This window comes from Papaver somniferum, chromosome 3 (assembly GCF_003573695.1).
Source record: "Papaver somniferum cultivar HN1 chromosome 3, ASM357369v1, whole genome shotgun sequence".
NCBI lineage: Eukaryota > Viridiplantae > Streptophyta > Magnoliopsida > Ranunculales > Papaveraceae > Papaver > Papaver somniferum.
This window is the reverse complement of record NC_039360.1, coordinates 187,298,373-187,309,073: the sequence shown is the minus strand read 5'-3', so window position 1 is coordinate 187,309,073 and position 10,701 is coordinate 187,298,373. Positions and strand designations below refer to the sequence as shown.

The 10,701-nt window shown below is 37.3% G+C and overlaps 1 protein-coding gene across 1 annotated transcript in view; it reads right to left on the bottom strand.

Annotated features, from left to right (window-relative positions):
• Window positions 1-345: 345 nt before the first annotated feature.
• LOC113360432 (uncharacterized mitochondrial protein AtMg00810-like) overlaps window positions 346-10,701 on the bottom strand; it is a 33,664-nt gene continuing 23,308 nt past the window's right edge. The window contains exons 2-3 of the mRNA XM_026603940.1: window positions 955-995; window positions 346-456 (exon numbers count right to left, since the gene is read on the bottom strand). Of these exons, the coding sequence (XP_026459725.1) occupies window positions 346-456; window positions 955-995 (152 nt within the window). The remainder of the gene's footprint in view (window positions 457-954; window positions 996-10,701) is intronic.

Here is a 10,701-nt window from a genome sequence, read left to right as displayed (position 1 = left end):
TATTTGCATAAATTCAGAAGTCCAAACAAAAAAATGGATTTGAAGATAGAGTTTTTGATTTACATACCTGTATTGTATTCGTACGTACTTGAGTATTTTTTTTCCCGATCCAGAAGTGTCACTAGAATATATATACTTGAACTTCATCTATACAAAAAATGCGTAGATTACGTATTTCCCCCAAAAATCTGTAATATAACAATGGAGTATCATTGCCAATGTACCGATAGAGATGCTTAAAGAAGTTATATCGTCAGAGAGAGATTAGCAAACATATACCGTGCAGCCTCCAAGATCCTATATGGGATGATCATCCATCTCAGTAAAAGAAGTTTCCCGAACAAACTATACTGTGCTTCTGGTGCAACCATTTCCATAGTAACTGTAACTATATGGGATCTTTACATTTTCCAGTCCCAAATGATTTTTATCCATTTGGCTTTGGAACACCTGAACCTGCATATACAAAGCAAAATCAAGAGAAAATCTTCATTAAATCAAATCTGAATTTGTTATTATTAGAAGGTGAGGGGACTGATTATCGTTTTACCTATTTATGATTGAACAGAAAATTATGATTGACTCTGGCCTCGACCGGATGTTATAGACTATGTCTATCCATGCAAGCTTATCGTAGTATGGCAACTTTCGTTCAGGTTGGACCATGTAACGTGAACATGGCTGGGGAATACCTTTTCTACGCATGTCGTTTCGCTGTGGCATGGAACGGGGACTGCTAGGTGAGTGCATCTATTGCAAGCCTTTTCTTGAATCTCGCCTCGACCGGATGAATGTAAGACGATTCTTCAGACCCAAAACAAACCGTACAGGAAGATAATTGTATCTCAATTATAATCTTACATGATCATTTGAAACTAATCAGAGTGCAAGTCGAGACTCTGAGAAAATATATTTGCAGTTTCAAACAGTCATGTCTTTTTATTTGAGACGTACCTGTTGGCCAGAAACTGTCCATCTCTTTCCAAAAGACACACCTGTTGGTGAATAAAAGAAGTTCCAAATGTTGAGATAAGAATCTCAAACGAAAAGACGCGTCTATTTTATTAGGTGAAAAACGATCCAGAACAATATCTGGTTCTTTTCGTACAGCATGTTAGGTGACACTGACAACTTTAGGCACAACCAAAAGACGTCTCTTGTGTCGAAAAAGGTTTTCTTAAATTTCTATGTGCCACGTGGCACTCTATTATTGTACCATTTGTGAAAATGAATGTAAGGACGCCAAATCAGCAAAATCATTCTCCTTTATATTATATTAAGAAGAATTGATTTCCATAATCTCATGGAAATTCCTTAACTTCATGAAATTCCTCAATTTCATGATATTTCCCTCACATCAGGGAAAACACATAAAATTGGGAAAGGTGATGCGGGACCGAGCTTGCTAGCTGGCCGACCATGCCCTAGCCGTGGCCGGTCCCACATCTTGCAATCTCCTATTTTATTAATTATTTTTCATCATCTCTTGAAGATTCCCTAGTTTCAGCGAAACCCTGAATCCTTCATATTTTCTCAAAATGTTGCTCAAACGCATATCAGAAAATATCGAAACTCTCAGGACTGAGACACGAACACTTTGGTGACGCGAGCATACTACCTTGACCGACCAAGGTTGGCTCTTTGGCTGGCAAGAGGCCGGTCCCACATATTTTCATCATTTGACCTAATTTATTCATATTAGCTTCAAACTCTTCCAAACAATTTGGAACTTCATAAAATGATCGTCAGTCGATCCCATGACCACCCAGGGTTGGTTTCATGACCTCTTGTCGGTTCCTCATCTCTTCATAATTTATTAGGTTTTATCACCTAAGGTTCAGACGAACATTGTTTGAATAAATGATTAAATCAGTATTTAATCATCTTTTCACCAACTGGTCTTCAAGAGACTTTGGTATTTTGTTCACTCGAGCATCTGAGAGCTACATGGTCGATCCATCATCCCATATAGCCGGTCCCTCCTTCACTCCATGGTTGATTTTCAATAAATCATCAATTGATCAGCAATTGATCAAAATTAGGATTTCAAATCCAAAGCTCTGCAAAAACATAATTCTGAGCATATTCAAACACTAATAATTTTACGATGATCCCATGATCAACATTTTATTAATTATACTCGGTTCAGTTGCCAGTATCTTAAAATAATATTTTATCTGGTCATGCTACCAATAATTCATCAAACGAGCAACACTTGCTCAAATGAGCAATATTTGCTCAGACTAAGGAGTATTGGTTCAACTATCAATATTCAATGATCCATGAGAAATATTTTCTCACCATAACTATCAACATTTATTCGACAATTATACTTCTGTCTCAACAAACACGTTCAATTCATGAGTCTCAGAACATTTTCAAATCACGTTCGACTCAGGACTCATCGTCCCATAAAGTCAGCAACTGACTAACTAAATATACGTCTGCCTTGCAGACTCCACAATCACGAGACATGAATCGTGTTACATGGGGGGATATTAACTAGGGTTTTGGTCTGGCGGTCTACGGAACGTGTGTTCATACACACGATGAGAATGTGAGCAAGTCGTGTAATCAGTTGAAGGAGTTAACAAAGTAGTGGGTAGAAAATTAACCAAGTCTCCGCACGATGAGCAACTGGTTTTAACACTATTTTCACTTCCCCACTCTTTGATTCCAGCAACTGTCACACTTCATGGGATCAAGGTGTTTACAATTCTAGCAATATAAATAAGTCTCTGAATCATGATTGAAAACATGACAATCTTACGTAAAAGCAGACAACACGAGATCAACAACTCAACGTCTGAGCAATTACTCTCAATAAAGCAAAATTCAATCATTCAGAACTTATCTTATTTTCAGAATACACAACACACCTACAATCTTCGATTACCATTGATCTCACACATTTTTCAGCTTTCCTCCTACAGATCGACCCATCCTCTCTTGTGACCGAATTTGCTCTGGAACGACCATTGTATTGGTTTAGGCCGGAGTACTACAGATTGATCTCTCGAATTCAAAGCACTCCCTTCTTGCAGTGCATATATATGAGGTTTAACAGTTCGCTCGGTTCAAGGAGTTTCCTCTGCACGGTCGTCTCCTCAATTCCTTCAAAACCAGTAACTCGTTTTTCCCCATCTACAGAGTTATTTTGGGTCAAAGAGTGGAAAAGCTGTCCCATGTGATTTATTATGCATCTAGGATCCTAAACGATGCTCAAATTAACTATTCTACCACCGAGAAAGAGTTGTTGGCTATAACTTTTGTACTAGAAAAATTTAGATCGTATTTGGTGGGTGCAAAAGTGGTTGTGTATTCCGATCATGCATCACTTAGGTACCTACTTAAGAAGAAAGAAGCTAAGCCGAGACTTATACGGTGGATATTGTTATTGCAAGAATTTGATTATGAAATCAAGGATAAGAGAGGTGTTGAGAATACTGTTGCGGATCATCTTAGTAGACTTGTTATATCTGAAGAAGAACTTCCTTTACACGATCGTTTTCCCGACGAACAACTTTTCTCAATTGAAGATTCAACACCTTGGTACGCTGATATAGTGAACTACTTGGTTACAAGGCAAGTACCTAGTACAATGTCTAATTTTCAAAAGCTTAAGCTTAAGAAGATAGCCAAGCAGTATGTTTGGGACGAGCCCTACTTTTGGAAATATGGTTCCGATCAAATAATCCGCAGGTGCGTACCTAACTCTGAATTCCAATCCATCCTTAATTTTTGCCATACTTATGCATGTGGTGGTCATTTTGGTTCTAAACGTAATGCTCTCAAAGTCCTTGACAGTGGATTTTATTGGCCCACTTTATTTGAGGATGCATACATTTTTTGTAAAGCTTGTGATAAATGTCAAGGAACGGGCAATCTAGGTGTTTGAAATCAAATGACACTCACACCAATTATTTCTGTGGAAGTATTTGATGTGTGTGGAATTGATTTTATCGGTCCTTTTGTCGATTCGGATGGAAAATTTTATATACTTCTTGCTGTGGATTATGTTTCAAAATGGGTGGAATGCTAATGATTCTCAAGTTGTTTATGAGTTTGGGAAGGAATATATTTTTTCTAGACATGGTACACCAAGAGTGGTTGATGGAGGTTCGCACTTCAAGAAATCCTTCCACGCTCTTCTCAAGAAGTACAACATAAATCACAAGGTCGGTACGCCATATCACCCACAAACTAGTGGGCAAGATGAAATTTCAAATCATGAGATTAAGTCCATATTAGAGAAAACCGTTAACACAACACGGAAAGATTGGAGTTATAGACTCAACGATGCACTTTGGGCATATAAAACACCGATTGGTATGTCTCCATATCGGTTGGTGTATGGAAAAGCTTGTCATCTTCCGGTTGAACTTGAACTTAAGGATTATAAGGCGATAAAGATGTGCAACATGGATTACGACAATGCGGGGAAACATAGAAAGTTACAACTTAATGAGCTAGAGGAGATACGTAATGATGCTTACGAGAGTGCTCGAACTTACAAAGAAAAGTCTAAACTTTTTCATGACAAGATGATTTCTAGAAAGAGTTTTGTTGTGGGCCAAAAGGTTCTTCTATTTAATTCTCGTCTTAAGTTGTTTCCCGGTAAGATAAGGTCACCTTGGAGTGGACCTTTTGTTGTTACTAATGTTTTTCCTTATGGTGCAGTTGAAGTTACTAGTCTCACGAAAGTGAAGATATTCAAAGTAAAGTGGACGTGATTGAGCTTCGTGATGTACTCCCTCTGGAGGAGTAGTTTGGAGAATGCCAAGTCGGGCTGAGGACGTAAAACTAAGCGCTAAATGGGAGGCAACCCATACGTTTTGTATCTTAATCCATTTTATTTTTGTTTTTATCGTTTTCATATCATATTTTCATCCCCATGTTTAATTTCATTGAGTCCGGAATCTATTTTAGAAGAAAATTATGACGAATACCTTTTCGTCAGAAAAATTCAGACTACGCGTAGTTCAGTCCAGAGACCATAACTATCATACCGTTTATCGAAACATTGTTCCCTTTTGACATTTTGTAAAAAACACATATATGAACAACTTTTGTGAAATGTAGTTTTTCCAAATTCCTTACCAATTTCTATAGTTCTTGCGTTTTATCTGTTGTTATGTAAGAATTCAGAACTTTCGATTTTACACATTGAGGACATTCTAAAGTTTAAGTGTGGGGGAGTGTTTGGATATTTTGCATATAGAGTTTTTCAAAATTTTTGCATAAAACCTCCAACTTGTAGAGATTTTAGAGTCACTAGCGTACTTCTAGGTATGTTTACATAGAGAATTCTGACCGACATAATTGAACTTAGAAGTGTTAGGGAACTACGTTGGATTTCTTGGTTGTTAGAGTGTTAAATAATGGATTTAATCATGCCGGTGATGCAAATGAGGAGCAGGGAGAAATGAAATATTAGAGTTGATGATCAATCATTAGTGGAGACTACCTATTTTCAATCAACAGAGGCACCAGACTGAATTTCCTTTGTAGCTGACTAAAGAGGTTTCTTTTGAGTGTGTGACACCGTATATTAATTCCGGGTAGAATGGTGAGCTACCCAACCTCCCACCAATAGAATCACTACTCTTTGATCTGTCGAGTGCTAATTTTGTCAATCATGAGGGTGGCGCCTATAGATGAAAACCACCTTCTTGTAGTTTGATTTGCAGTTAACATCATTCTCTCTGTCGCAAACAACAGATCCATAAAAACACCATCATCATCATCAACAAGTGGAGCAACATCAGAATCTACAAGGAAAGTTGAAGACGTTTAAGGTTTACAAGCAACAATTCATGGAAGAGCGAAATTTCATATTCAATTAAAGCAACATATACATGAGAAAAATTTTATATACATGTTGAAGACTTACATATAAGGAGAGGAATTTTATATCAAAGTATGAAGACTTATTTACAAGAGTGAAGAAAATCAAAAGATAAGAATTATTAAAGTTTATGATACGGAGACAATACAAGTTGTGAAGATGAAAGCGGTAAAATACTTCTTTCATGGCCATGTTAATTTTATTTCATTTTTATCGTTTTAGTTGCAATCTCTTTAAAAAAAAGCATAAAAAAAATTGAAAATAAAAAAAAATAATAATAATAATAATAAATTTGCATTTAGGTTGTTATTTGTTCAATAAGGCCATGGGATATATATATATATATATATATATATAAAGAAGTTCCAAGCAACAAGGAACTTGAGTGAAAGAGTACAAATTGTCGAAGTTCTACAAGACCAAGAGTTTATCATCAACAGTTGAAGACCGAGAAGATGAAGAAGACGAGCTGAAGACTACGTTTCTATTGGATGTTGTGAGAGTGGTGCTTTCGTCACTGCCGATCGGATGTGAAGGTGGTAAGTACTCTCACCCTTGCTATAATGGTTGATTTCCTTCCTTAGAGATCATCAGAAAAATATCTTTATTTCCCACGATCTTGTGGGGTCTCCAGAAATAATTCGGAAGGTTTCCTTCCCACCATTCAACGTGTGTAGGATTCTCTCTTTATTCCTACTTGCACACATGTGGTACACATAAAAAAGTCGTCTTATTGAGTGCAACTATCATAAAATCCTTTTAAGTGAGGCAGAAGTCGAGGCGAAATGCTTATTGATCGCTCTAAAACACGTGTTCTCTCATTATGGTGTAGTTATTTCTCACTCAACATTTAAGAATGAGAATATATTCTTTGGTAGTTCTAACTTCTTATTACTAGCATGCAGAAACTTTATGCCCTCATAGTTCTTTGGATGCTTAGGAAGCTGGAACGCTTTGAAGTTGGAGTAGGTTTTGTGGGTATATTTCTGATAAGCCCTCATGAGACTATAACTCGTCCACTAGGTACACCTAGGGGTTCAAAGTCCTATTGCACATGCTAAGTGCAACCATGTCCTCTACGACAAGGAGTTGTTGTATTTAAGTTAGATAGTTTGCTCGAGGACTAGCAATAGCCAAGTATGGGGGAATTTGTTGACTGCATATTTTGCATATATTTAGTGTCGAATCCATGTTAGTAATTGCTATTTTCTTGTAAATTATTTGTATATTACGTTCGTTTTGTTTTATTTGTGTTTTAGTAGGTGAGTCATCCAAAAGAAGTGAATTTGCAATTTATTGTGCAACAAAAGAAGTTAGCTACAAGCGGAGAAGGGCCAAAGACCAAGTGAAACTCGTTCGAATCTAGGAGTTCTTACTATCACCTTGAAGAGGACGAAAAGGCGAAGCCAACGGCGAAAGAATGGAGCTATGCCGACATTGTATGAAGAAATTACAAGCAATTGAAGCGAGTTAAAGTTGCAAAAGGTGTCGACTACACAGAATTTATAAAGGCATCCACCTGAGTTACTCAAGGGAGATACCTGCTAGAAACTATTTAGGGGCAGACTTCAGAACTGCCCTATCGTAAGTTCGGGTGCCTTAATATATCTTCATCTTCAACAACATGCATGCTCGGTGATTGGAATTTGTAATGAGCAGAGACGAGATCAATGGAGTTGATCGGGATGGATCACTTGGAGCTGTGAGTTCAGGTCGATATGATCAGCAACAGAGAAGATGATGGAGTTGGTTCGATTGCTTCCAGTGAAGTTGTGGCTGGTGATGATCATCATCGGTAGAATGAGAATGAATGAGTTTCGATCAAAACAGGGAGACGAGAACATGAAGGAGTTTTAATCTGTTGTTGTTGGGTTGCAGCTAACGAAGGTGGATTGTTGGCTGGGAATGGAAGATTACTGCTGCTGATGGCAGTGAAGATGGAGAGAAGACATGGAATTATGATGTAGTTACGGTGGAGCTATAAACAGAGAGATGATGGTGATGTGGTGCTCGAGTTGGAGGATAGGGTCTCTGCCAGTTCGAGATGGACTTAGTCGTAGAAGCAGTAGATAATGAAGAAGTTACAGGAGAAGTTTCGTATGAAAAACCCAAACGTTATGGAAAAGAAGAATTTTAAGAAAAACATCCAGGACAAGTATCGTATGGGAAGTCCCAGCCGTAGTTGAAAATAAGAATTGTGAGAAAAGCTCCAGGAGAGTTTGCGTATGGAAAATCCAGCCGTGTTTGAAAAGAAGATTCTGAGGAAAAGTTACTGGAAAACTTACGTATGGAAAATCCTGTCAGTAATAGAGAATAAAGATACACTGTCAGTTCCAGCCAACTGACATGCCAATTTCAGTTTAAAAAAAGACATTTAGGCTGGGCATGTTACCTGCGCGAGCCCGTTTGAGCTGATTTCTCACGGCCAAACTTTGGCAGAGGTTTATATTTGGAATTTTGACGAGATTTTGGCAACTGATTTCGACCGGAATTCGAGCACGGGCTCACCTGCAACTTGGGTACTATATAAGAGGCTCTTGTAATGTTTTTGGGAAATATCTTTTAATCTTTTATAAGATTTTGGGGAGAAGAACACAAGAGGAGAAACCTAGGGTTTTGGAGCTATTTTCATCACCGTAATTATTTCTCTTACTTTTATCACATGTATCTCATGGGTTTCACTAATCCCATGAGTAGCTAAACTTCTTAGTGATTGGGGATGAATTTTAAGTTCTAATATATGATTCAATTTAGCATATAAATCTATTTTAACTCTTCACATGATTATTGTTTGTTTTTACAATAATTAGTTTTATGTTTGATTGATAAATTGTTTAGGTGGCCAACTGAACTAGTTTATTAGTTAACTTAATGCTAGTAGAGAATTAGGATATCCGTAATTGTTGAATAATTCTCTACACGAGTAGAAATTGTGAAACCTTGAAGAGGGATTCTGTGGAGCCATCTCAAGTAGAAACAACACTAGAAAGTGAACCTTACGCAAAGAGTTCAACTACTAGGATTGACCTAAATTCACAAAATATAAAGCAATCAACCAAATTACACTTAGAGTGCGCTACTTCTAGGTGGTTTATAGAATAGAATCTGGCATTCGAGCGCTTCAGTGTCCAGTGACTTAAGGAATTTTGAGGATAGCACTGCGCTAGATGCTTTCCCACGGTTGATAATAATCTGTGAATGATATACAATACATGAATATGCTACTTTGATGACTATTTAGTAACGAAGAAGGATTCCCTGATCATATTTGTCCTTATTGCTTGCAACTCAATTCAATTGCTTTACTTACTTTGTTTATAATCTAAAAACAGAACCCCCCAATTGTGGCCTTTTTGCTAACTAAACTCCCTGCTCTTCGTGGGAACGATCTTTGCTTCCTTTATATTACCAGTTAATTGTGTGGAAATAAGTGATTTAATTTGATTGCACTCACGACATGCATCACGACTCTTTAAATGAGTTTTGGTTCACTAAAATATGACAACCAAACTTGACATACCAACGCTTGGTGGGTTCAACCGAGCTATACTTTAACACCTCTTACTAGGATCGGTTCCCCAATGTCTAGAGTTGGTCATACCAATTACAAAATATCGATCACACCATCTTAGGTGATTTCTTAAGATCGATTTCTAATTAAATTCATATCAATACAAAAGACAGGCATTTTGAATAGTTTTACCAAGTGTTGATGGTGGATTTTAGTTCAGGGCTAAAATTGTAAAGCCAGTATTTAATGCGCTGACATCCTGCAAAGGGTAAAGCCGTTTGATAAGTGATGAGCGCAGAAAACCTCTTCACTTTATTTATTCGAAGCAATTCAATAAATACACAAAAATTCACCCAGAATGGTGCATGCGACAGCAATCCCAAATATTCTGTGAATTCTTTAGCATTATTAATTAATGCATGATTTTCCTAGTATTTCCTGTGTTGTTACTAGCCGAACTCTCATTATTAGCATGACATGACGACTGAGTGTTCACTCTCAGCAGAGTAACATGAATCTCCAAGTGCCAGTTTTGAGATATGCACGAAATACCCGTACATGCTGCATCACTCTCTGACAAAGATAATTTCGAATCGACGCGAAACAGCTCGATCGAATGTATTTAATTTCCTTAAGGAATGGATTGTCCATATCAGTCTCAGAAACAATCACGGCCATGCAAGTTGACCGCATGATTTAACCAGCCTAGCCCAACCCTAGCAGGAGTAGGCGATCACTGTGATGACCACCGGCGGGCCCGCTTATTCCCTAGACGGTCGAACACAACACTACACTCCCAACGCCCGTCAAGATGATTAATTTAGTTCAAAAATGCTCAACATATAGCATCTCATGGAACAACCAACAAGGCCAATATTAATCGACATAGTTGTAAGGTGCTCAACATAAGATACACAATGGAGCCTTCACGGTAAAACATAACAAAATGGATCAATGAAGATCAATACCGTGGATAACATACAAGGATCTATTCTATTTCCCATCACTATATGCATAACGACATAATAGACTTTATCCTTGTCTTACAAAAGATTTCATCCTATTTTCCATCAAATAAATGACTGCATTGGGATAACTCTTGTATTTGTCAAAAGTCCATTCGTCCTTTCATCAATACGAATATCAATATTTGAACGACTTTACTTTTGACAACATATAGGACCTTCAAGTTCACGGACGCAAACAATACATATCCCATAAAATATTACAATACTTCAGAATCAAACAAATTAATACTGCAATGATATCATCCTTCAAATATTTTTAGAATTTAAAAACCAATAAACCTAAAAAAACATGAAGATGAAAAAAGTTGGACATA